At 32.0% G+C, this 27,939-nt stretch overlaps 2 protein-coding genes and 1 long non-coding RNA gene across 7 annotated transcripts; 1 reads left to right on the top strand and 2 right to left on the bottom strand.

Moving 5' to 3' along the window:
* The first annotated feature begins 8,210 nt into the window (after window positions 1-8,210).
* On the top strand, window positions 8,211-17,768 carry LOC121229159 (uncharacterized). 4 transcript variants are annotated; one of them, XR_005926791.1, is made up of 3 exons: window positions 8,211-8,404; window positions 14,870-15,042; window positions 16,400-17,768. It is a non-coding gene; the product is annotated as an uncharacterized lncRNA (long non-coding RNA). The 4 variants fall into 4 exon arrangements; XR_005926793.1 differs by having other exon boundaries at window positions 14,870-15,143; XR_005926792.1 differs by having other exon boundaries at window positions 14,870-15,176.
* LOC107959930 (protein LAZY 1) lies at window positions 9,168-12,070 on the bottom strand. 2 transcript variants are annotated; one of them, XM_041112586.1, is made up of 5 exons: window positions 11,762-12,069; window positions 11,620-11,686; window positions 10,433-11,232; window positions 9,884-10,166; window positions 9,168-9,444 (listed from the first exon to the last, which is right to left on the bottom strand). In XM_041112586.1, the coding sequence occupies exons 1-5, from the start codon at window positions 11,765-11,767 to the stop codon at window positions 9,425-9,427; spliced, it is 1,176 nt and encodes a 391-aa protein (XP_040968520.1). In that variant the 5' UTR covers window positions 11,768-12,069; the 3' UTR covers window positions 9,168-9,424. The 2 variants fall into 2 exon arrangements, with proteins under 2 accessions (XP_040968520.1, XP_040968521.1); XM_041112587.1 differs by having other exon boundaries at window positions 11,620-12,070.
* Window positions 17,769-18,349: 581 nt separating the features above from the next.
* On the bottom strand, window positions 18,350-19,630 carry LOC107959931 (uncharacterized). Its single transcript, XM_016896104.2, has one exon. It carries the CDS (start codon window positions 19,424-19,426, stop codon window positions 18,563-18,565), a length of 864 nt encoding a protein of 287 aa, XP_016751593.2. The 5' UTR covers window positions 19,427-19,630; the 3' UTR covers window positions 18,350-18,562.
* Window positions 19,631-27,939: the final 8,309 nt, after the last annotated feature.

Genomic DNA, 27,939 nt, shown 5'->3' with positions numbered 1-27,939 from the left:
GCCCGTGTGCTAGGCCGTGTAATTAATTAAATTTTCATAAAATAGGTGCACACTTCTCACGCCCGGGACACACGCCCGTGCCTAAGGCTGTATCCCTCACACGGCTGAGACACACGTCCGAGTCTCTGCCCTGTGCTCAATTCTGAGCATTCTGTTCCTCAAAATTAAGGTGTAGGGGACACACGGCCAAAACACATGCCCATGGGATAGGCCGTGTGTCACATATGGCCTAGACACAAGCCCGTGTGTCTACCCGTGTAGACAAAATAAAGGCTATTTACCAAGCCATTTGCCACCCTCATTTACACCTACACTTTTACAATTTCAATGGCACAAACCATAGCATACTTAGACAACAAAACATTCACATATCATAGCTAAAACATGTTAATGCAATACCATCATCTACAATGTTCATGACATTTCATTATGCCAAATCAAACATACCAATTTCACATTTAAGGCATCCACACACATACTTTCATCATGTATAATATTCTACTTAAATTTTCTAAAATACCAATGAATTATACTTAACCATTCATCAACAACCTATTAAGCCATACTCAACCATTTGCCAAGCATTAGTATACCACATCACCAACAAGGCATTGGCACATGCATAAATATAGATATAATATATAAGTTTACAACCAATTCCAACTAAAATGAGCCAAGTTACATGGCCAAATACCACATCAAACCTTTGACAATTACAAGCCAATACATTTGACCAAATTTACAATGACACATATAACAAAATGACCAAGTCCCTATACATGCCATATACTCAAAATGCTAAATTTCATCACTACCCAAATTGATAGTTTTGATAGTGTGAGGTGAATCTTCGACTATCCCCAATCCAAGCTAACTTGGCAGCACTATAAAACATGGAAAATAAACGGAGTAAGCTATATAGCTTAATAAGTCCGTATGCAAGAAATAAGCACGCTATACCATACAATCAACGTTCAAGAGATAAAATATAAGATGATATAATTTACCATAAGTTTCACTATTATAATTTATTCCTTCACAAACTTACCTTGAATTTATCATTTCTCGAGATTCAAATAAACATAAGCTTTATGTACATACATGTACCATCTCGAAATGAACTTACATGTATTCTCATCTTTGGCATACCCATGAACCATTTGGAATAATAATGTCGGATACTCGAGAATTTTGCACACTAAGTGCCACATATGTAGCCAATGCTACCTAAGTCTCATATATCATAATTGCTCGCTCTCAAGCTATTGACGGGACTGCTCACACAAGCTGTTAGTCCAGACGTAGCTATACGGTGCTGCTCACACAAGCTGTCAAGTAATCGCAACATATGCCGGTATACTCAGCCACCGGTAGGACGTATAGGACTAGCACCTGAATCACATAATCACATAACACATGGTAACCCTAGTGACATGTCACTTGTATCCTAATCTATTCCTAAGGTTCAAACGGGATTTCTTACTTGTCGAATCATCGTCGAACTCGTTCATAGAATTAAACTTGTCGACATAGTAAATCATGCAGTTCATGCAATATTAAAGCATTTAAATACAATTATATTAAAACTTATTTAACATACGAACTTACCTCGGTTACAAAAACGACTATTAGTTTAATTTAGTCCACAACCTTGTTCTTTCTTCGATCTAAACTCGAACTTTATTTTTATTGATCTATATTATCAAATTTAACTTATTTAATCATCACATTATTCAATTCAACCTAAAAACACACTATGGAAAAATTAAATTTTTACCCCTAAACATTTGACATTTTATATTTTAATCACTAGGCTTGCAAAATGATTTTCATTCAATTTTTTCATTACCCAAGCCTAGCCGAACCTTTTTCATACTCATGACAGCCCACATTTTCCATTTATTCACATTTTACCACACATTTTACAACCTTTTACAAATAGGTCCCGTTTTGACATTTTCATCAAAAGTCACTTTATAAATGTTGTTTAACTAACAATAAACATGCATTTTCTACCATTAAATATCAAAATACAAGTTTATTCAACATGGGTAAAAATTTTAGACTTAGATTTTCTTTCAAATTAGTCCTTAGAATAGCTAGATCAAGTTACAACATTCACAAAAACGTAAAAATCATTAAAAACGAGACAAAGATAGACTTACAATCGAGCTTGGAAGCTTGGCCAAACCCTAGGTATGGTTTCCTCTTCAAATTTGACTAAGGGGGGACTAAATTGAGAAGATGGACACTTTTATTTAGTTATTTTTGTCTTTATTTACTAGATTACCAAAATGCCATTCACTTAAACTTTGAAATTTTTCCCTAACCATGTCCATTTTTGTCCATACTGAAGTATAATGGTCTAATTACCATTTAAAGACCTTTAATTTAGAATTTCATAACAATTTACTACCTTTAGCCTATAGAACTCAAAATTTGCACCTATTGCAATTTAGTCTTTCTAGTCAAATTGAGTACTCAATCGATAAAATTTCTTAACGAAATTTTCACACAATTATTCTATCATACTGTAGACCTTAATGAAATAGTAAAACAAATATTTCGACTTTGGATTTGTGGTCCTGAAACCACTATTCTGATTTGAACCAAAAAAGGGTTGTTACAATATTACTCGATGAAACATTGTAAAAGAACTCAATACATAGGTTGAGATCATATTTGATGCTTGACCACCTCTCGGTGTACTAATGTCAGAAGTGAGAATACTGCAACTAAAGATAAGAACTAAGGTGGTGTCCGCAAGTAAACGGGTGAGGTTGTAATATAGAAGTTACGACGGACACAGAAGTATTCCGAGGATCGTACCCAAAGGAGGATTGATTACATTAATACTAACTTCTATGCTAATAGGTTTAAATAGTACTTAATCTAAATTATATTATGATTATTCATAAAATAAGTAAAAACAAAAATAATGCAAAGAATATAAAATATCGGGAGAAACATATTATAGATTTCTCATATTCTAAAAGCAAAAGACTAACTTACTTCAGTGTTCATAGTTAATTCCTATTTCGGGTTCTACTCAAGCAGCTAGTCATTAACCAAGTAGGGCCTCTTAGCCTTCTAATAACCTAATGAGTCGGCAAGCACTACTTATCTCTCGATGTCACAGGTCAAATCGGGTCAGGCTAAAGGGTGCCCAGTTAACTTCTCCTCTCAGATTCCTTTCTACTTAGATAACTTCCTAGGGTTGACAAGCCTAGGGTTTAAGTCATCTTTTCCCAAAACAACTGATCTACTAAGAAGCCCTAATTAATTGTAAACTAATCCCACATCCGCTTGTTAATTTCCCTAAGGGTTTAGTTATTCATAGATCTATCAAACATCATCATAGATTTGAATTGAAACATGTAAATATTGAAAAACAATTAAGGAGAAATAGAAAGATTTTGAAGATTGTATTGAAAACTTGAAGTGTAATCCTTAACAAAGTCTAAGTGATCCATAGTTTGAATCAACCGAATGAATGGAATAAGAACAAGAATAAATTGAAAGTAAAAACTTATAAAATAAAAACCTAAAAACTAAAAGTATGAAAAAATAATAGAGGGGGAAAAATCCTTTAAACAGTTCTGAGTAATTAGATTTATACGTCAAATCAAGTAATAAAGTGATGATTGAGTATCGTCTTTACAGGGATCAGAATTGACTAAAATAATTGGTTATGCTATTACTATAAAACTAACTAATTAAACTAAACGAAAGGAATAGGTGATTAATTGATAAATAAATGTAATGAATGATTAAGAAAATCAATTATGACTAAAAATATGCTAGGGCAATTAAAATGTTGTTGCAATTCTCAAATAATAAGTGGGAAAGAGTTTGTACTATTGAATGATAAAGGTTGGCATTACTTGGGTTTATTTCTATAACATAATAATGCGATGGAAAAATCTTGACCATTTTACTGCTCAGGGAATCACTACTGCAGCCTAATTTTTTTGAAAGCCAAGCTTTAAGCTATCATTCTGAGTTTTTGTATGTCTACAGAACTCAAGAATGATATCCAGATTTTTCTCCCTTTCCCTGTACAAATTGCAACTTCTATGTCTAGAGTGCTACAAATATTCTTTCAAATACTTGCTTGTATCAACCAATTATAATAAAATCTAATTAATCTTTTCAGAATTAAATCAGATCTAATAACATGCTACATAGTCATCTATGTCTAGAGCTTGCATGCATGCATTAAAAATAATCACAAATCGAATGAAACAATATTCTGCTCAAAATCAAACCATGGTCATTACAGATAATAAAAATTCACCCAAAATAATTCCAACCCAAAGAGAATTAACTCATGGGTTGAACATTTGAATCCACAATAAAACCATTCAACAACATTGTTTAAATCCATAATATTAAGGCTATTATTGTTAATTTTTCATAAGTCTACCTGTTAAGATTTTTAAACTAGAAATTTATAGTTTTATTTTCATTTAGCAGGTCAACTAATTAAACATGTTAAGATGTTACCGATAATATGTGAGCTAAGTTAAGTATGATTAAAGAAGACATATTTGGTTGTTTTAGTCATGTTAATCGTACAATTTAATTATAAATTGTTCATAGTTTTTTTAGATATGACGTGACATTTTGTAGTCAGACCCATTGATCAGGTCGGGTATAAGGTGTTACATTAAAGCTTTCGACCAAATATTGGTTAGTACAATTTAGTTATGTTCTTGTAATTTTATAGATTTGAGGTCATGAGAGCATGATTTAGCTAGCCCATGTATCAATTTGTAAAATTGTTGATTTCTTGAAGTTTTTTTTGTGTTAAATTGATACATTTTAAGCTTAGATATGAAAAGGATTAAATTGTAAAGCTTAATTGATAATTCCGTACATTAGGGACCAAAGTGAATAAAATGTAAAATTGATTTTATAAATAAGAAATAGGAAGTCCCTAATGGATATTAGTGAAATTTGATTTCTATTTGGAGCTTTAAATTGAAATTTAAGTTAGTCTCGGTTTTAGGAATTAAATTGAATAAATTGCAAAGTTTGTGTAAATTGAAGATTGATTGGGAATTGATTGATTATTGATATTTTTATATGTTTTATGTTAATCTGTAGCTAACGTCGACCTGGATTCGTTGAGAAGGAAAGGAAAATCCAAAATCGTCGAAAAATAGCTTAGAATTTTTTGTTTGTATTTGTATGATTCAAGACCAATTTAATTGTTGCATTTTCATGTCACTTTAAACAGTTATTTAAGGTGATTTATTTAGGCTTACTTGAACTAATTTGATGTGTTTGAGATTAATTTCCGAGACAGAGACCAAATTGAATAAAGTAAAAAACTTAGAATTTACTTGATATTTGATAATTGACATGAAATTGTGTTGAAATATGTTATATAAGTTATTGAATTGTGATATTTTGATTGATTTGTGATTATTGAATTATAAATTGAACTATATATAATTAATCGAAAATGGAATACCTTATTAGTTGTTCGAACTGAGTAGGATATAGTTGGTATGCTATAGGGTTAGAGTACTGAGTAAAAACATCGTTGTCAGGCAATTCGAGGTGATAGATATTATGTTTTGAGTCATCATTTTCAGGTAACCCGAGGTGACAGATTGATTGAGTTGACAAAACCATTATTGTCAGGCAATTCGAGATGATATTATATATCGTTATAGTACCATCATTGTCAAGCAACCCGAAGTGATGGATCCATATATCCATACCGAGTCCATATTTGGTTAATAGAGTTAAAAATTCAAGAATTGGTTAAATGGTAACGAATGAAATGTATTGGAAATGTGAAATACGATATTATGCGAATTAAGTTGAAAATGAGCCCCAAGGGTTATTTGAATAATACTAATGCTTATGGACTCGGAAAATGTGGAAAGGATACATGAAATTGAGCATATATGAATGTGTAGTGTATGCTAAATTATTTAATACATATTTTTCAAATGAATATGAATAGGCTATATGGTAAACTAAGCTAATATGAATACACACTTGAATAGGTAAATAAAATTGGTGTAAGAATGATTACTTGGAATTGAAGTGTTTGATATAAATGGCATGAGAATGAATACGAATTGAGCATGATTTAGATTTGTGCATTGTATAACCTTTTTTTATGTTATCTTGATTCATAAATTTACCATTAAGCATTTTTCTCATCGTATAGTTTGTTTTTTGTGTACAAGTTAGGTTCAATTCGAGATTTCGAGCATCGACTTTAGCATCTAATCAACGATCTTGGACTCAACAATGTTTGTTCATTTTCTATTTTGTTTTTAACTTGGCATGTACCTAATAGGTTGAGTCATGTTGAATTTCATGTCTTAAACATGTTATATATATTTAGCTTGTTTGACATGTTAATATATCTATGCAACTTAGAATTGCCATAGTTTAATTAAGGTATGAAAGATGAGATGATGCCTTGAATGCAATGTATAATTGAACTAATCAAATGACTTGACATATGCTTAAATATGGTAGTATAAATATTATGAAAGAATGAGTATGTATATACATATACGTGAACATGTTTAAGGTGAAAGACATTAGGTAAAACTGATAATCTTAGTTTATAGGTTTGAAAGTATAAGTTTTGAATGAATTTCATTGATTATTAGGTTTACGATTAATAATATATTTGAGTGCATAAATTAATGTTAGTATGTTGCCTATATTATTGTTGATGAATGGAATATGTCTAGAATTGAATTGGTAACATTTCAGGTTAGTAATTCATTAGAATTGCAAAAATAATATGTGACGTCGCGACGAGTAATGACCTACAATGTCATGGCGAGACGAGGAACCTCGTCGTCCCAACGAGACCAAAACAATATGTCACGTCACGACGAGGAACTTCCTCGTGTCGCGATGAGGAACTCCCTCATGTCGCGATATCAATCCTATAATTTGAATTTTTAACAGTTCAGTCCTAAATCGATCTCGGGTTAACTTTAAAGCTTTCGTAAGCTCGTATAAGACTCAAGAATGATTATTTATTATATTGCCTACTTATAATTTGTAATCCATAATTTCATCATAGTAGCTTTGGCAACAAATGTGGCACCTTATAACTCGAACCCGATGACCGAGTTGGGTATAGGGTGTTACATGAATAGTCCACCCACCGATTCTTGAAGCAATTAGTGCAATCGATTCGATCACCAGACTAAAAATTATTAAATAAATAATTAAAATTTCATTAAAATTTTAAAAAATAAAAATATTTAACTAGTTCAACTGTTGATTTTTGTCTCAATTTTCAATTTTTACAAATTTCAAGCAACTTTTGAGTCAATCGATTCAACCCTTTTGTTCAGGCTGTTATATCAATAAGTTTTTGGCCCGTTTGATCCGGTCATGTTCCAGTAACATTGGTTACATCATCAAATTTTGACAGATTCCAATTGCAGGCACCAAAACGGATTTAGTTGTTAAGTTCAACAATCAAAGTAGAAAAAAAAAAGTAGAGTACTAAAATGGACCTAGCTACCAAATTCAAGGAATATGTAAAACTACTTCCTTTTATATCTCTTTGTATAAGTATACTTGAAGTTGTTAATATAAAATATGATAATTGAATTTTTTACAAATCCAAAAAGGTGTAAACTAAAACACCAGTGTAAATAGATCATCGCCTAAGGGTGTTCAATTGGTTAACCTACTCGAACTACCATTAACTGAATTAAACAACCCTTTTAAACCTTTAACCCTTAACCGAACTGAACTTTTTTCAAAAAGAATCAACCAAACCGAACTTTTTCGGTTAATTCGGTCGGTTAACTGAATTAATCGAAATTTATATATTTTTTTTATTTTTGATTAAAACAAGTATAAAACATATCAAAAATTAACCAACTTAACCGACCGATTAATTTATATTTTCAAAAAATTAACCAGACCGACTGAATACTTATATATTATAATATTATTTATTAAATTCGGTTAATTCGATTATCTGACAAATTTCGAACCGAATTAATTGTTAACTAAACTTTCAAAAAATTATTAATTGATCCCGACCAAATTAATTTAATTAATTGACGGATTAATCAAATTCGATCAATTAACTAAATTAATTCAATTTTAACTTAAATTTGCACACTTGTATCCTTGTATCCTCACCTAGTGATATTCGATGATGATATAATTTCTTACTATTTTTATAATAATGCAGATTTTTTTTGTTATATTTTAATGGGGAGCTGTAGCAAAGAACTACCCTTTTTTTTCTTCTCTGTGACAAAGGAAAGCTTCCAGGAGACTTTCAATTCATGGAAAACTGACCATTTTTATTACAAATACAACAAACGACAAGGAAACAAGACATAGAAGGAAGCGAACCAGAAACAATGGCCACTCAATCCTTTCTTTCCAGGTAACCCACCTTTTCCTTTCATTCAATGTTCCAGAAATTTCATAGAAATCCCACTTTACATAGAAAGTGAACCCTTTCTTTCTTTTCTTACATGCAAAATTTTCCTTCCTCGGCTGTTTCTAGTTGGCGTTTTCAATGAATTTCATTAGGCTGGCAATCACCATTGTTGATAAACTTATAATTGCAAAGACTTGTGTGGTTTGCCCTCTGTTTGTTTCTCCTTGTTTTTCTTTATTTCTAAAATTCCCATTTCTTGGCCATTAAAACTTGACTTAATGCCAACTAAATGGCATATACATTTTTTGTGAGGCTATGTTTTTTTTTTCCTTCTATTTTTTCTGGAACCCACAATTTTTTATTTTCTTATATTATCGTAAAAGCAAAAGGAAAAATGGAATTTTTGTTTCTGACTACTCTTGCTGAATTATTTCCCACCACTATTTTTGGATTGGTTGAATTTGCAGTACTTTATGTAGGAAATGTTATGAGGAAAAAAGAAAAAAAAAAGTAGACTGGTTCACGTTTGTTTGTAGATTTCTGGTTGTCTGCTGTTAGATGATGTGTTTTGCCTCAAGGTAAGGTGTCCAAGAATATTCTGTTGGAGGCGCCGCCAAGAAATTTATATCAGGAACCGGAATAAAATAGGATCAAATTGTAAAATTTTGGGATAAGTAAGAAAATTACTAAGATCCTAGTGAGTTTAGAGGAGCCAAGTTGCTTCAAAGGTATCCGGTTTATCTTATATAATACAGAGAATTCGTAGTAACTTAACTTCAATAGTAATTGAGATATTGTTTGGAAGGAAAATGATAAATGTCTTACAATTTTACATTAAGCATTCTCACATATAGGTTGCTGGTCAAGCTGTTTTGTAAAATAGCCACGCGGAAACACCAGTTCAATAATTACTACTACTAATAATAGAAAATCTGACAAACACAGGGAAACTCCATTCATTTTCATTCTTAGTAACTGGGAATGATAATTGGGAAACCGCATTATGAAGTTTGCTTCTGCCTTTTAGAGCTCCAACACCAGATCTGCGAACACAAACCATTTTACGAATTAGGAATCTATTTTGATAACTCGAAATAGTCCCACACTGGTATATATGTGCAACAGTTGCAAACAATCGACTTAAGCATATGCCTTTTTGGTATTCAATTCCACCATGTGCAAAAAATGTCATGACTCATCGACTGACACTATGCTCACTGTAGGGTCATTATGCTAGAAGGATAAAAAGACATTAGAACTATAAGTCGCCACTAGGTTTTATTGCATGGCTATAGGCATCCATATTAGGATCTCTATAATGGAAAGTAATTATCAGAAAAAAAAAAACCAAATATTCTTAGAAAGAAATCAAGAAACAAACAACAAAATTAGACAAGTATGAGATTTCAACAATGAATTATAGGCAGTCCATGAACAGGGTTTCTTATGGATACTGAAAATGTTAAATGCTTGTATACTTACAGTCGGCATCTGTTTTGATCCAGCACTCCCTGTTCCCATTCGAATCATTGCAGCTAAGTGTGAATTGAGATGGATTTGCTTGGCTATTGTAACGTCGCATGTCCTTTGAAAGGGCTCTTTGAGGAAATATCACTATGTCTTCCTCCTCAAGGATCGGAACTCCATTCTCTTGACCTCCATTATAACCAATGCTTTTCTTGTTCTCATTCTTTTGGGGCTTGCCATGCTTATATGTGGCTGCTGAGCTTTCAGGATGAACTTTTCTGTGGAACTTGTGTAAAATCTACATGCCACAGTTCTGGGAATTAGGGAACTTGACCTTGTCTATAATATTAATCTTAAGCACATTGATTAAAACTCAAACCAACGGTCATTTTTTAATTATTTGTAAATCATGAAATAAAGAAGATATAGAGAAAAAAGCAACAGAAGAAAGAAAAAAGAATAGGAGCTATCATGAATGCATACTTGATATGCAGACCATTCAAATTGGTCCTTATCTTGGTTGAGTTCTTTTTTTTTTCTTTTTTCTTTTTGGTTTCAGCATACCTTGTGCAGTTTTGTTTCTGCTGAGGCAGAATCGATATTTCCGCTAGTAGCTGCAGCAGAGCTCTTGGATGCATTGAGCATTTTTTTCTTCAAGATTTTTTTCATAATGTGCACTGCAGATTTATCTCCTTCCTTCTCCATTCGCTTCTCCTCCTTGTCATATTTACTCCCAAAACTCTCCTCTGTTAGTTTAGTCCTCTGAAACAGCTCTCCAAGTGAGGTCCTGTGTTCCTTTTTCGCTACTGTAGTTGTTTCTGACAATTCAATTGCTGAGCCAAAAAGATAACCTTGGAGTGGACAAACTGTATTGCCATTCCCATTGGAATCTAAACCTTCGATTGACTTTCTACTAAGTGTAATTGTGCTGCCATGGCTGCTTCTTCCAGTGCTTACGTGACTGCTTCTTCCAGTGCTGACATGACTGTTTCTTCCAGATGAGTCGTTGCAGCCTTCTTCTTTTGCTTCAGCTCCTAGAACCCTCTCCAACTCATAATTAATGAGCTTCAGCTCATTCTCTGTCACATCTGTTTCTTTTTCAGTTATGTTTTCTACAGAAATAGTAAATGTTGGTGTTGATGGGTCGGGAATGTTTGGGTCCGAACCAAGGGTACCAATTGCAAGAAAGCCATGGAATAGCTCAGATATTGCTGATGATGATTCTTCTTCATAGTCTTCTTCTTCTACCTGTGCTGATTCTATACCAGCAAAAGACTTCCGAAGATGACTCTGGGGTTGCCTGAAAGGCGTGGTGCCATAGTATGGCTTTGAGTAGAATTGTTGGTCGTCCAATGATGGCTGCCCTGTAAGACAATTACAAGAATATGTTAAAATAGAAAATTTTGGATGATGGTGAGGTTAGATGGAAAATAAGTGATGGTGAGGTTAGATAGAAAATAAGTTCTAGCTTAACATTTCAGCAATGACAACATTGAGTTAGAAGGGAAAAAAAGCTTTATATTTATTCCATTTCTACGTATTTATCATTATAGAGTTTGCTTTAGTTCATCTTAAGTCCTATCCAGTATCAAAGTGAGCAACATGAAGACTATGATGTTCAGATTTCTTTAGGATTCATGTTTTAAAGGCTCTTGTGGACATGTAAAATCAGTCATTAAAGAATGCCCCTTGAGTTACATCTCTCATATAAATGTCTTCGTAAAAAAGTTACATTGCAAGATGACACTTACCAATGGCAAAATCCTTGAGCGGTTCACTGCTATTCTGGCGGAACTTACGGTGCATCCAACCTAGTAACTGCATCCAAGAGAAAAAAAATCAACCCATAGAATTGAACATCACTTTGACCTGCCATAAGTGAAAAGTGTAGACCTTCATCTCTGCTCTCTTCAGGATACCAAATTCGGTCACTTGTTGTAGATGGTGAGTGGAGTTTGATCTACTTAACAATTTGATGTTGAACTGTTTATGAATGTGAGATAAATTAGGTCGTTGGTGCCTCCTATCGTCTGAGATAAAGATGGCTGGAGAGAAACACAGAGATCATTACAAGATTTGGGTTGGCTATTATTTGTCAAGATCACATCAGGTAGCCTAATGGAGAGGTGGGTCCTTTAGTCCTAGAGCTCGAAATTCTTTATGAGCAGGGGCGAAGCCAGAAAAATATTTTTTTTTGAGGGGGGGGTCAGAATTAAATTGTATAGTTTTACAATAGTAAAAATGCAATTTCACTGTTTAATAGCCTATATCTTTATAATTTTTAAAGGATTAAATCAAATTTTTATTATTTAGGAGGGCAAAGTGCAAATTTACCATCACTAATTTAAAATTTTATAAATTATAAAGGGGCCTAAATGGAAAATTTTAGGGGGGGGCGAGACCCCTGCCAGCCCCCCTGGCTTCTCCACTGTTTATGAGCCATCCGCTATTGTTTATGTGCATGGTGGGTATTAGGAGTTTTGACTTTTTTCCTTTCTTTATTTTGATTGTCACTTTTTTTTATAGTTATTTTTGCATGATTTGTCACAGATTGCTACACTTGAAAATCTTTCTTATGGTGGCACATATGAATCACTCACATGTCCATTAAATCTGTATGCTAAGATGCAATTAATCACCACATTCAACTATTTCAGATCATTGTTTTGAAGTGTGCCATGTTATATGTTACCGCCCTTTCCAACATGTAAATCTGCATTCAACTTTTTGCTTAGGATGTTGATGATTGACTATTATTATTACACTAAATGATTTACTTTGTATTTGGTGAAATAAACTGGTTTTACTAGTGGGGGCTTTGGAGACTATTTTGTCAGATTTCAGTTGGTTCAAAGGATATGACAATAGAAGATCTTTTCTCATTATGGACACAAAAGTTAAGTCTGCCGATGCTCCTTGGTTGGTCTGCTTTTGTGTGGGGTATTCCAACTGAATAGCCATTGTGTGATGGATGAGAATAAATGATAATTTACTCAAATAAACATCTTAATACTCAAAACATAACAATAATGTTGAAGTTGAATTTAAAGAATTTTAATTTTTCAACCAATGTTCTATTTAATTTTGCCAGTTTGGAACATGGAAAGCATTGAGTTAGCTTATAACCACAGTTGTGACTAAAATCTAACTCTTCACATACACGTTTCTTCCCATGTTATGTTTCGTAAATCTAGTTGCATTTAGTATGTTGTCAATTTGCCACTGTATTTGAATAAACCCTCAATCAGATTTTACATCTTTACAGTGACTGCTAAGAAATTGTCTGCTGTCTACTTGACTGCTGCCAATTAATGAACATTAGCAAAAGTTCATGGCTTGTGATCTCAGTACTTCGTAGTATTGCTTCCATGGAATCTTGAAGTTATTTGCATTCTTAGCCAGTCTCAGACATTATTCATTGACATTAGCATTTCTCTATAATATGTATTTTCTGCATTTGTTACTGTTGTCCATGAAAATGTCTTGCTAGCAACTTGGTGAATATGACTGAGCTGAAAAAGCGGCACAAAGGTAATAAAGCCATATTTCATGAATGGCTACAAATATGATAGACTATGTTGCTTGGACTCGATTTTTCTTGAAGTAAAACTGCCTGAGACTTATGTTTGACACATGGATATAGGGATATGGGCTCCACAGATTCTCCAAATATATGGAAAAGCTTAGAAAAATCTAATTATACCTGTTTTAGATACATACCCATATTCGACACTCACACTTGAGTCTGAGTAACATAGATCATAATAGATGTTGCTGGTGGATCTTTGCTAAAGCTTTAATTAACAACTGTGAAAACAATATATTTGAATTCCTTTCTAGTATAAGTTCCAAATCTAAAGTCTCTAATTTAGCAAAGCTCGTCTATGGATAGATATTCTTGTTTTTGTTGTACAAAAGGGAGTATGTGATGAAGCATTTAAATTTCTGCTAGATCTATTGCAAACTTGGGATAGTAAATAAATTGATTGCTATGTAGTAGCAATGGATGTAACCGTTATCATGATGGAAAAAATATCTAATTAACTTTTCAAGAAATGTAGAAATTGTGAGTTTAATGAAGCTCCTCTTTATTATGCTATTATAGCAACTATTTAATCACTGAGATGTTAAGTTGAAGATATTAACTAGTCGAATGTGGCTGATAAGAACAATAGAGGGCAGTCAATGTTGAATACTTTTACATGCTCTGATTATTCATTTTTCTTGAAGTACCTGCATCCGAGATGTCCTATACATTTTAGGACATTGGTATGTAGATGACCCTCTCAATAAAAGTACATTTCAAAAAGTTGAACATATACATGTTGAACACATTCCCATATTTGAGACTCGCACCTGAGTTTGAGTAACATAAGAATTACAAAATGACTTGGTTCTAGTTGGTGATGGAAATTCCTGCATGGTTATCTACATATCCATCTTTGTAAGACTATAAAGTTACTGTGTGTGTTACTGCAGCTTTAGTGATTCTAGGTTTTAAACCAAATTTGAAAGTTTTCAGCCACTAGTTCAGTAGGTTAACTAATTCATAATTTTCCTTCTTTTTAGTTTTCCTTTTCGTCCTTCTTACTGAGAGTCTTATGTCGTGTGTGATATGGTCATGCATAAGAACAATTACATACAGACAAAATAAAATGCTTGGGAAATGAAAAATGGGTCTGACAGAAACAAAATGGCATGTTAGGCATCCGTGTTGAAAAATGATAATATACTACAAGTGTAGGGTCAGGTGAAATTTCATGCTTTCCTGTTTCACTTATCCAACATGAAGCTAGAATACGAACTGTTGTGATAATTTACGGTCTCAAACATGGTAAAACTGACAGCTTGGAAGACACTAAAAGGTTCATTTATTCCTTGTTGACTTATTATATTTTATCATTGAGACCGAGTGCATATACCCTACTGCAATGTGAATTCATGGTGGATATATTGTTATGGTCATATTTTTACTGAACCTTACCAAAGGTGGGTCTGTAGGTTCTCTCTTTGCTAAACAAAGGATTCTTGCAACCAAAACAGAGGAGAATCAGTCAAATAGATAGTGTCAAGCAGGCGGCGCAGTGGTGAATCAGTATAAATCAATGCTGTTGGATCTGTGGTCAGTGATGTTGATTCTGCGCAATGATTGGCCCTCAACTAATTGAACTGTGGTATGTCCTTATGATCCTTTTGCTTCTTCTGTAGATTGTAGAACTCGTGAATTGCTGCCACACACTTGTAATGTCATTGATCGAGCAAATGTAGATAAACAGTAAGTGTGCCATCGATTCTGGCTTTCTATTTGGTAAGCGATCAAGAGACAACCCATGTTTTTGATCAATTGAGAGCATAATGACTTTCTATTTGGTTTTTCATGCTCGGTTTGTGCTGGACTTCTAAAAATCATGAATAGGCTAATTGCCCCAAATCCAGATACATGGCTTAAAAGCTCAAAAGAATCTAAGGTTGAGACATGCCTTCAAGCCTTTGTGGTCAAATTTTGTTATAGTACAAGGAGAACAATTAGGTTTCGTTTGGCTGGTTAGTGTAATAACGTGAAGAAAAGTTTATTCAACTCATAAGTACTAAAATAGTTGTAATGACATCAGTACTAAAATAGTTCACTGTTTGATAGAGAAAAATGTTGAACAAGTGTATGAAATATCACTTTTATCCTTAATGAAGGGAAAAAACCTAATAACTTAATTTTTTTTCCCGACTTGATAAAAATTTAAATTGTACTTCTATAAATAGTCTTAATTTTTATTTTTCAGAAATGATATACCAAATATATTATTTTTAAAAAACTACATGCTAAAGTTTTATAATTTTTTTATGTGCCTATGAAAAAATTTTAATTCAAAAAATATTGTTAAATGATTTTATAAAATATTTATAAAATAAAATTCAAACAAAATTTGGCATGTAATTTTATAGGAATAATATATTTGGAAAAAAATTGAAAGTTATTGTTACTTCTTTTAAATACTTTATAAAATTTTTTAAATTATATAATTTTTAAAAAAAATTAAAGAAGAAAAAAACATATTAGTTGAAAATAATGCTAGGAGTAAAGAGGGAAAAAATATAGTTGTAGTTTTATTTTTTGGAGGAAGAACAATCTTGGAAACATAAAAATTAGAGGGAGGAAAATTTTTTGTATTAGAATTTACCATTTCAATAAGTTAAGGAAAAACATAAAATTCCCGAGTTAAGGAAAAAAGTCCTAAGTGGTGTGATAAGTAGTTGGTTCAAACAAGTGGATATCATTAACTAGCATACTTAAAAGGTGTATTACAATGTTACTACTCCTCCAAACGAGGGCTTTTAATTGTTCGGGTTTCTAGTTTCCTTCGTTAGGTTTTTTTTTTTTTTTTCTCCTTCTTCTTCTAATTTCTCACTTTTACATAACTTTTAGGAGCTAGAGCTGCCTGTTTTGACTAGCCATGTACCAAATACTGCTAATTTATGTTGTTTGACTCTTCATTTTGCTTGAAGTACTTGTTTCTGACTTATATCTGAACATAGGTATGGAGATAAGACCCTGCAATGACCTGTATATCCATGTTGCTCCAGCCCTTCATTTTGCTTCGAGTTCATGTTTCCAACTTATATTTGAACTCAGATATGGAGATAAATCCTTCAATGACCCACAAACTATGGTACTTCAACTTTCAGCTTTCTTAAAGTATCTGTTTCCGACTTATATTCAGACATGGATAAGGAGAAAAGACCCTCTAATGACCCTTCAAATACATTGAAAAGCTTAGAAAAAATTGAACATACTCATGTAGGAAAACAACCCAATTCCAACACTTACACCTGAGTCCAAGTAACGCAACTGCCAACATCATGCATTCAATGTATCTAATTTCAATTAAACTCTTCATGTTAAAAACATTAAAAGAGACAAAGAGCTAAAGACTAGAAATAAAATTGCTCATGATATTTTAATTCTATCATTTGATTTACTAGTGCCAAAAGCTAGCTGATGATTTCTCTTTGGAAATTTATGTTCACTGGAAACTATTAGCAAATTTGTCCCCTGTTCCTGCTTGCCACAAACAAGCACTTGAGCCAACTACTTTGGCTCTCTTTTTTGATCTTTGTAACCATTATTTGCTCAGCATCTCATGAATCAAAATTGGTTGTGCAGTCAGTTTCATTGCCGTTCATCTCAATGGACCCGCTTCTTTTTTCACTTTCAGTCGGATGATAATATTTTGATTACTAATGATATTCTTTTGTCATGTCTAATCTGGAGCCAGTTGCATTAGCAACAATATAGGGTAAGTTCTGATATCAAGCTCAGGGCCTGCCAAGCGAGGGTATGACCTAGTTGGTAAGGCAATGGGAAATTATGTTAGTCAGACTGGGTATAAGTGCTAGATACATGATGTTTTTTCATATATTTGGAGGGTCATATCCCTATACCCATATTATGATGTTAAGCTCAAGTAGTTAAAAAGAAAAATGAAAGAGTCATAGTAATTGTGGAACTAATGCATTTCAATCCTTATTTTAGTTAAGAAAGTAAAAACAAAAAATCCCAGCAGTGTTGTTTGATGTGAGATGACTTCAATCCTGGCGAGGAGTTGTTTGTTATTGAAGTGAATGTGAGACATCATTGTTTTGTTGGTGATAGATTTAATATAATTTCAGTAGTTGAAATATGCTAATTTATTGCTCAACTTGTAGTAGTCTGTTGAGCATTTGTATTTCAAGGATTCTTCAAATATAGATAAAAGCACATATATGTATCCGATATATAGAAGTGAGTTGGGAGTAGCATCGTCAAGTTTACTTGTTGCACCCAAAAGGAAACTGTTAGTATGGTTGAATTACATTTTTGGACACATTTTCCTCATATTTGTACTAAATTAAGCATATTCTGTTAGATTTGGACTTGGATTGAGCTCTTAACTTAAAATCACTAACCTGAATTTGTTGTCATATCCTAATGATTGTCAACTCACTAAACAATCATTACTCAACTTTATTGGGTGCATTCAATCAAGGATTTTAATAATATAAAGGTTAATTCTATTTTATTTATCTCAAGTTACATTTTAATTATTTTTATTTAAAATGTTATGTTTTGGTCATTTACGTTATTATTTTGTTATATTTTACCATTAAGCTTTATTATTTTTTTAACGACAATTTTATGTAATAATTCAAATTAAATTTATTTAATTAAAAATTTATTTTTATCCGAACAACTAAATATCTAAGTTGGCTTCATAACTAAAATATAAAATATAAATAAAAATGACTATTTTTTATAGTTTATTTAAAATAAAACAAGCCATTAGTGCATCAAATTAATAAAACGAAAATATTAAACTCGTGGAAGAAAAATAAAAAATAAAAAATATGTATTTTAGTGCCATATTCATATTTAAAACAGCTTATACTCATTTAAATTTAAAAATTTTATTATGTTTAGGTTTATATAAATAGAAAAATAAAGTAAGATTACAATAATAATGATAGTTGAATTAAATGTGAATTAAAATACAAAAATCTAATGCAATCGTAAAAGACCTAATCTTATCCGATACCTTTTATGAAAAGTACCTAATCTTATAACTTAGTTCCTAAGACAAATAAAAAGCCATTAAAACAAGAATTAAATAATAAATAATAATTTCTGAATTTTAAGGTCTCGAAAAGTTCCCCCAAAAATATTTATACATTTGGATTCCAAAGACGCCATAAACGAGAATTAAATAATCCTAATACGTCCGGCAACATTTTCCTAGCCAAACCTTTGTGGTTACTCGTCGCCGTCGCCGTCGCCGTCGCCGTCGCCGCCGCCGCCCGCCGCACTTCCCCGTCAGCATCCTTCGCTACTTCCGTCACTTCTTCCACTTCATCTACCTCTTCTTTCTCCATTGAAATGACGTCATCAGAAAAAAGGGTTGCTTCCATGGTAGGATTCTCCAAGCCGGAAACCTCGTTGTCGGGCTGAACCGGGCTACCGGATACCGGTGTAGCGGTTCTGCTGCTACAGTCCCTTCGTTTGGGGCGGGCGTTTTTCTTGGAAAGCTTCTGGGATTCCCCTTTGGTTAAATGATCTTCGAAAGCTTCAATAATTTGATGGATAAGCTCAAGGTTAGGGGAAGAATCCCAACGAAACCAGTAGCTCGTGTAGCAGTCGAAACAATCGCAGTCGAAAACAGGTGGTTTGTGGGTGGAAGCGCCACGGTTTTGGGTCAGTTTGGAGACGGTTGGCGGTGGCGGCTTCTTGGGAGATGCTTTCTTAGAAGAGGGGAAATCTTGAGAGGTCAAAGAAGGGTTGTTGGAGGCGGAGATGGCGCCAGCGGCGACGGTGGTGGTCGTTTTGAGGGACCTGGTTATCATGTAAGCTAAAACTTCTTTGTCTTCGACGGAAAGGAGTGAAGCTAGAGCTAAAATGGCGGCTGGGAGAAGCTTGAGAATCGAAAGATAGTCATCGCCAGACGAAGACGGCAGAGGCGATGGAGACGGAGACGGAGACGACGACGGCGGAGAAGGGGAGGGGTAAACTTTACCTTTGTTTTTGTGCTTCATGGTTGCTTTTGTTTTGTTCCAAGGTTGGTTTGTTTTGATTTAAAGGAGAAAAAATGGGAAAGGGATTTTTGTGGAATAAGGGAAAGAATCGGACAATGGTCTTTGTATTTGTATATGTATTTGTATTGAAAAGGTTTACGCATAATTTTCAACTACATTATCTTAACCAATAGCGTTTTATAACCGGCTGACGTCGTCTCCATTGCCCACTTCCATCTAATTTTTATTATTTATTTAAACATTTTTCAAATTTATTATTAAATTTCACCCACGTTTGAGTTGTTGATGATATTTTTAAATATTTTAATAGATCTTTTAGTTTCTCTAGCCCTATTTTTCCTTATTCAAACTTAAAACATTTATTCGAAATTTTAGAGGTTCTGATAAAAATATTAAGCTCGAAAATAGACTTGGGCTTGGGCAAAAATGTTAGGCTCATTTAAAATATGAGATAAGCTCAAACTCAAATATTCAAGGTCCAAGTTTGGCTTGACTCGAGTGGTTTTCTAAATTTATAATATATTATATTATTTTTTATATATTATATAATTTATAACACATAAAAAATTAAATCGATAGTGATATATAATACAAAAATATAAACATTAAAAAAATATAAATTTCAAAAATAAAAAAAAATATTAAGCTAATAATAATTTTAATATTTTAAAAATAATATGGGCAACCTTAAAATGAGTATGAGTTTGCCATTTATCGAAAATTAAACATTTTAAAAAATTATTGTTAAGTTTGACCATCATTGATCAACATTGACTGACGTTTGAGTTTGACCAATGCTGATCAACCGTTGATTGATGATGATTAAATTTTTATTTCAAAATTTTTAATAGTTTAATAAATCTTTTAGAATATTTTTTTTGCATTTTTTTAGAAAAGTTATTAATTTTTTTTTGTAAATCTATTTAAAGGTCGGGTTAACTGCTCAAATTTGAAAATTTATTTGAAATTTTAGAGGGTTTTAATCAAAATATTAGGTCCGAAAATGGGTTTGAGCAAAAAAGTTAATTTAGAATATGGGATAAGCTCAAGCTCAAATATTCAAGGTCTGTGCTTGGCCTGACCCGAGTAGTTTTCTAAGTTTGTAATATATTATATTATTTTTATATATCATGTAATTTATAACACATAAAAAATTAAATCTATAGTGATATATAATACAAAAATGTAAACATTAAAATTGTTAAGTTACCTATATATAAATTTCAAAAATAAAAAATATTAAACTAATAATAATTTTAATATTTTAAAAATAATATGCGCAAGCTTAAAATGAGTATGGGTTTGCCATTTATAAATATCGACGGGCTTGAGCAAAATTTTAGGTCCATTTTCGGGTCAAGTCGGACTTGGACAAAACATAAAATGTGTTAATATTATGCTTGAGCTTAGCCCAGATTAGCCCATAAATACATCTATTTTGTTAGTATTTATATATAGGGCGAACTACCCGGTTGGTAATCCAACTTTTATAACGCTTTCGGTAAAAAAAACTTTACAATTTTGTCAATCAACTTTTAGAACACTTTCATTTTAGTCATTCAAGCCTTAAGTCCTTAAGGTGACTGGCTGTACACGCCAAATCATGTCTATACTGGCACACCATGTTTACACTTTCATTTTGGTCACTAAATTTCTAGGTCACTTTCATTTTGATCACTGATTTTAAAGTATTGGTTTGGGTAAAAAAAATAAGGATTAAAGTGAAAAAATGGTAGAATCTAAATGTAACAGCTTGTTTTTAGTGAAATCGAAACAATGGTTTCGAGACCACAAATCCGATGAGTAAATATTTATTTATTTTAATTTCTACAACATGTTAGTGGTATCATACAAAATTTTCGTTAAGAAATTTTACCGTTTGCATGCTTAATTCGATAAAAAGAATTAAATTGCAAAAAGGCGTAAAATTTGAGTTCTCTAGGCTAAAGTGACCTAATGGCTATGCATTAAATGGTTGAAGGTTTTATGTTGTAAATAAACCATTAATATCATGAGTGGAAAATTATGGACATTATATATGTGTTTTTAAAAGGTTAAGTAAAAGGTTAAATTTGTAATTTAGAAATTTAAAGTAAATTAAAATAAATAAAATGGTTGTATCATCTTCAACCTTGGGTGATACCACTGAAATTGAAGAAAAAAAAAGAACATTTAGGGCTTGAAAGCATTCGGTCATCTCTCCCTCTTGCATGTAAGCATTTTTCATCCTGTTATTAATGATTTTTATGTTTTTGGAGTCGTAGCTTAATCTAGCTAGCCCAGGGACTAATTTGCAAGACTGTTAAAATACTAGGGTTTTGCCATGGATGTATACATGTTGTTTGTGATGTTTGATGGAAGAAAATGAACCTTTGTTGTTAGATAAACAACTTTTGTAAAGTGAATTTTGTTGAAAATGTCAATTAGGGATTAAACTGAAAAATGTGAAATATTCATGGTGAAAATTGAGAAATAATGAAACATATGAGTTGATATGGATGCATATGAAATTTGGCTAGACTTGGATAGGGATGAAATCGCATGAATTTTATTTTACGAGCTTAAGGATTGAATTGTAAAGAAATCAAAACATTAGGGGTAAAAGCATAATTTTGAAAAAAATGAATTTGGATTGAATTGAATAGAATGGTTATTAAATGAATTGAATTTATTCGTCTAGATCAAGATAGACCTCGTACAGCTTTAGATCGAGGGAAAGAAAAATCTTTGGATTAGTTGATTCCGTTTCTACGTTTCTATCGTCGAGGTAAGTTCGTTATACGTTTATTATTAATTGTATTGACTGTTTTATATTATTTCATTATTGGCTAAAATTTGAATGTCATTTAGCTATGTTTTAAGAAATAGAAACATAACATTATTCGAGCTCCGTGCCTAGCAGGCTTTGTGCTAGTGATATTTGGGCTCAGTGCCTAACAGGCTTTGTGCCGATGATATTTGAGCTTCGTGCCTAGTAGGCTTTGTGCCTATGTTATTTGGGCTTTGTATCTAGCATGCTTTGTGCAGATATTATTAGGGCTCCGTGCCTAGCAGGCTTTATGTCGGTATATTAAAAATTAATATCAATTTGAACATTTTTGGTTAATAATAAAAATGAAGCTATTATCGAACTTACTAAGCCTTCTTATGCTTATTAGTTTGATTTAATTTTTGTAGGACTTTTGGAACCGTTGCCTTGATTGGATCGACTCGGAAGTTTCACACTATCATCAACATCTCGGTAGTCATTTTAGTTCTTGCTAGTTGGTTTAAGGGGCATGTATTAGGAAAGGTTTTTAGTATTTCAATATTTTGTAAGTAAATATTGAATGTTGATACTTTTATGCTTGTTGCTAGTGAAAGACATTTTGAACTTGTGTGCACAATTAGGTAAATCTTTTGGAACACGTGTAATTAAAAGATGTACAAATCTCTTTGGTGCCAAATGGTGATACTTGAATACTTCAAATATGTAATGTGTATTAGCTTAGCTATAATGAGCTATGATGCTTAATTATGTTAAGTTTTTAGCATGTTTGGATGATTTTGTTGGTTACTTGAAATTGAGGTGCCTTGTGGGTATATTGGTTGTATGAATAGATACCATCTTGACCTAGCTTTATTATGCATAATTTAGGTACATCTTGAATGCTTGAATATACGTACAAATGGCTTGTAGGTGTGACCATGGTTTGGGTGAAATAAATGGCTTGAACATGGCTTATTTCTTGTCCACACGGCTTAATACATGGGCGTGTGTCTCAGACTGTATGACACATGGCACGCCCATGCGACACGGCCGTGTGTCCCCTGTATGTTTCAAAGGGTTGCAAGTTAGGCAATTACACGGCCTAGCACATAACCTGGCACACGTACGTATGAGGCTATTTTGAGAGCTACACGGCCTGACACACGGGCGTGTGGCTTGGCCATATGACCCAAGTCAGAGAGTTACATGGGCACAGACACGGGCTAGGACTAGACCTGATTATGGGTTGGGTCACCCGGCCCAGCCCGAAGGCCCGCCCGAAATGTGGGATGGTTTGAGCAAAAATATAGGCCAAAAAATAGGTTTGGACAAAAAATAAGGCCCGTCTAAAAAACAGGTCGGGCCTCGAGTAAGGTATTTTTGGCCCGAGCCTGGCTCGGTCCAGCCCAAATTCACTAAAAGACAAAAGAAATCTGCTCTCTTTTTTTTTGGAATGTTATTTTCTTGTTGTTTTCTCCCTATTTTGCTACCATTTTACTATTATGTTGCTACTATTTTATTGTTATTGTTTAGATATTGTATAAAACTTATTTTATTGTTAATTTTGTTATAATTTTAAAGGCATTTGTTAATTTTATTATTATTTTAGAGGCATTTGCTTGTTAAGTTGTATTTATTTTAGTGTTATTTAAGTCTACATATTTTTTAAAATTTATTTTCAATTTGTTGGGAAATATTTATTTTGATGTTTTTAGTATTTTTGATGTATTATATATATTTAAAAATTATATAAAAATAATATAAAAAATTAATACGGGCGGGTCGGGTCAGGCTTGGGTTTTAGCATTTTTATCTGGGTCGGGCTTGGGAAAAATTTTAGGCCTATTTTTCGGGCTGGGCCCGAGCCTAGTAAATGGGCCTAAATTTTTAGTTGAGCCCGACTTGAACCCGGCTCATGAGCACCTCTAGCTGGGACACGGCCATGTGTCCCTACTTCGAATGTCCACATGGCCTGAGACACGGGCGTGTCTCAACTGTGTGAATCACTCGGCCTGGCCACACAGCCGTGTGACCCCTACAGTGTGAAAATTTTTATATTTTTCCTTAAGGTTTCAAATGTTCCTGAATTAGTCCCGAAACGTTTTTAAAGTATTTCTAGGACCTCGATGACTCAAATAAGAGATATTAGGAATGTGTTTGAATGAAATTATTATGAATTATGAAATGTTTAGAATGGAAGGTTTTAAGTTATGATTTATTTATTAATGCTCCGTAACCTTATTCCACGACGGATATGGATTAGGGGTGTTACACTAAAATTAATGCATTAATTTTTTTTCAAATTATACTTGTTTATCTCATCAGCAAAAATTCTAAATTAATTTTTTTTCCAATCTTGAAATTATAATAACATCAAAGTCAATTAAATAAATTCTTGCAATTTTTTATCTCTTGCTAATTTCAGTCGATCTACTATAATATTGAAATTAATTAAATTAATCTCCTTCAAAATTTTAAAATTTTATTTTATGTTTTTAAATTATCCTTAACGAAATCAACTCAAATAACTCATATTTAAAAATTGTATATGAAACATAAATTTATTATTATTTAATTAATTGTAAGGATTTTTTCTTTGTTTTTAGTTATTTGATTTGATTTTAGTTTGGAAACATAAAATAAAATTTAAAATTTAGAAGGAGATTAAATTAATTAAATTAATTAATTTCAATATTATATTTTTGGCACAACTATGATTTGAAAGAGGAAAGTGAACACCCGACCAATAGGCCACAACTTAAAGTTCATTAATTTCAATATTATAATAACAAATCACTTGACTAAGGGATAAATTTTTTTCAACATTTTATTTATTTGATTTTGTTTTTTTGAACTTTAAAATTTTAATATTGAAAAAAAAGAAAATTTAGTACTTTTTGTGATGCGGTAAATAGATACAATATAATAATTTTTTAATGTATTATTTTAGTTTCTACTGCTTCTTTACTTTAATCCTTAATGTTTTTTTTACCCTTGTTAATACTTAAAAAACTATTTTTTTAAACAAAATGAATGCGACCTAGAAATTGGGTGATCAAAATAAAAGTGTAAGTATAATGTGGCGTGTACAATCAATCATCGTTATAGATTTAGTATTTGGGTGACTAAAATGGAAGTATCCTAAAAGTTGGATAGTTAAACATATATATTTTCTAAATTTAACTTTTTTTTTCAATTTTTTATTTTTTTCCTTATATTTTTCGGGTTTTTTTTCCTTTAAATCATTGCAATTTGTTTGGAGTAATTATATATGTTAATTTTGACTTCTTTTCTAATTTTTTAAAGTTTAACTTTTTCTTTTTCAGATTTTGTTAGTTTTTTGTATTTTGAATTTATATATTTTAAAAGTTTGTAAGTTTTTTTAGAATTTTGAACTCTTTTTTTTTTTGTAAATTCCTAAAATGTTAACTAAAATTTTTCATTTTTTAATATATAATTATATATTTACAGTTTTCTGAAATTTTATTTTAAAAAAATTCACTGTTTTAGATTTTTTTAAAAAAAATAAAAATTAAATTTTATTCACATGAATGCCACATGTGACATTTTGATCGGATTGAAATGTGACAATGGGACTTTTCAAATACGTGAAATGTGTTGGTCGTTCTTTTAATATTGTTAATGTCACATGTCCAAATCAGTTAATGGAATGTAATGTTAACTACCAAAATCTAGGCGGTTTATTTATAAATTGAAAAAGAAAAATCGATATAATTTAGGGGTTAAGTCATGCATTATTAACGAAAAAAATAAAAATATACACAATTAGCAAAAAGTAAAATATAGTTATGAGTTTTAATTCGATGGGTATGGGCATTATTGTCCGTGCAGAAGGACGTAAATTAGAGTGTGATAAGATAAATTATCCTTTTATTTATGAGTTAAAAATAGATTATAGTTAATTCTAGATATTATGTCAAAAAGAAGAGATATAATAAAATGTTAAAAGTTTTAATATAAATTAAAAAATTTTAATAAAAAAAAATGTGTGTAGATAGCACAACCGCACCTTTTTCTTATTTGGAGTTGAGTTAGTAAAAGGAATAAAAGTGGGAAAAAGTCAAAATAATGAATAAATTAGTAAAAAGGTTTCAAAGCTGTGAACTTGGGGAGACTAATGCTAAAAGTTCAAAGTCAAAGGAAAGAGCAAAGAGGCTACCGGTCAATTTAACGAGTGGTGCATGTCTGCATGATGTTTAGGCCGCACCGCTTTCTGACATGACAACTTACTCTGATATTATCTATTTATTATTTATCAAAATATTTATGTTTTTCTTTTTATTATTTTTAAAAAATATATTTAATTATCTCAACATTCTAAATATTTTTTTTTAGCATTTGGATATTAAGAGATGGATTCTCGCTAGTTAAATAGACATTGAAATCTACGAGTATTGTGACTTTAAATGCTTAAATTCTCTTTTCCAATTTCAAAGGATCCAAGTTATAGTAAAAAATTAAATAGAATGTGTCAAGTTTCTATTTGAATACCTTAACAGAATTTTAATCCTAATTTCTTTTTCCATTTAAAAAAAAATGGATTTCAACCCCCTCAACGCCATTAGTGATGAGGCCTGTTTAACAACTATAACAAAACTCTAATCTTGAACAAATATATTAAAAATTAAATAAAAATTTAAACATACCCCGACAGAGGTTGATCTAAACATGGTAACCAAATCCTAACCCTAAACTCTATAAATAGCCCATCTTAGATATTTTTCCTAGAAAACTCAGAATTTATTATCTTTAAGCTATCCTATGTACTTATCTCATAAACAAATTTCTTTAAGATGGTATGCAATTCAATTTACAACTACAACATATAAAAAGCAAAAGTTTCAAGGTTGAGAACATAAGAAGGTAGGACTATTAGATATGTGAATCCATGAGCATTAACAAGATGATGATCACCTTTCCATTAGTCAAATGGACCATTTTCAACTAGTGCCAAAGTTTATTTCTTCTCTTTTTTTAATGCTAAAGGCTTGAAACTCTTACCTTTCATTCTCTATGTGCTAAAGCCACAATAACTGTAACACCTCTTGCTCGGTTAGGTCGCTAAACCTGAGTTACAAGATGTTACCACACAAGGCTCACATAACATATGCATACTTCAACATACATGGTGGACCATGCCGCGGACTAATATGTGGCGAACTGATCCCATGAGTTGTCTAACTGTGTAATGAATTGCAGATGGGTAAAATGCTAATTATCCCACCGACACAAATATTGCAGAAAATAAGGCAAATATCTCTTTTTGTAATTTCCTGCATATACCTAAATGGCAAATTGTTCCGCGAATACTCTATACTACAATAGGTCCCTCAAAACTTATAATGCGAAACATAACAGAGCCTGAGTTCATTTTATTTACATACATCAAGAGAGTCCAAAGCAATCACTTTCAAAATTTAACATATTTGTTTACAAATAACCCAACGTCTATATACATGCCACTTAGATCGATCCAAACAAAATCAAAAGTCTACCACAACTTTGGACGGATAGCGTGAGCTTTTTGCTAATCCAATTGACACGCTTTGAATGTTCAAAATCTACAAGATAAAAACAACCTAAGCTTAAGTATTAAGAATACTTAGTAAGCTCATACAAATTCAATAATCAACTTACCTCACATAATAATTATGTGATAATTTAATATGCAAACATAGTTTACCTATCAATCAACACTATTTGTCAATAAGGTAAGTGTGTATATTTTATCAACATACGGTAT

Source organism: Gossypium hirsutum, chromosome A05 (genome assembly GCF_007990345.1).
Source record: "Gossypium hirsutum isolate 1008001.06 chromosome A05, Gossypium_hirsutum_v2.1, whole genome shotgun sequence".
Classification (NCBI taxonomy): Eukaryota; Viridiplantae; Streptophyta; class Magnoliopsida; order Malvales; family Malvaceae; genus Gossypium; species Gossypium hirsutum.
This window is presented reverse-complemented; position numbering and strand designations above follow the sequence as displayed.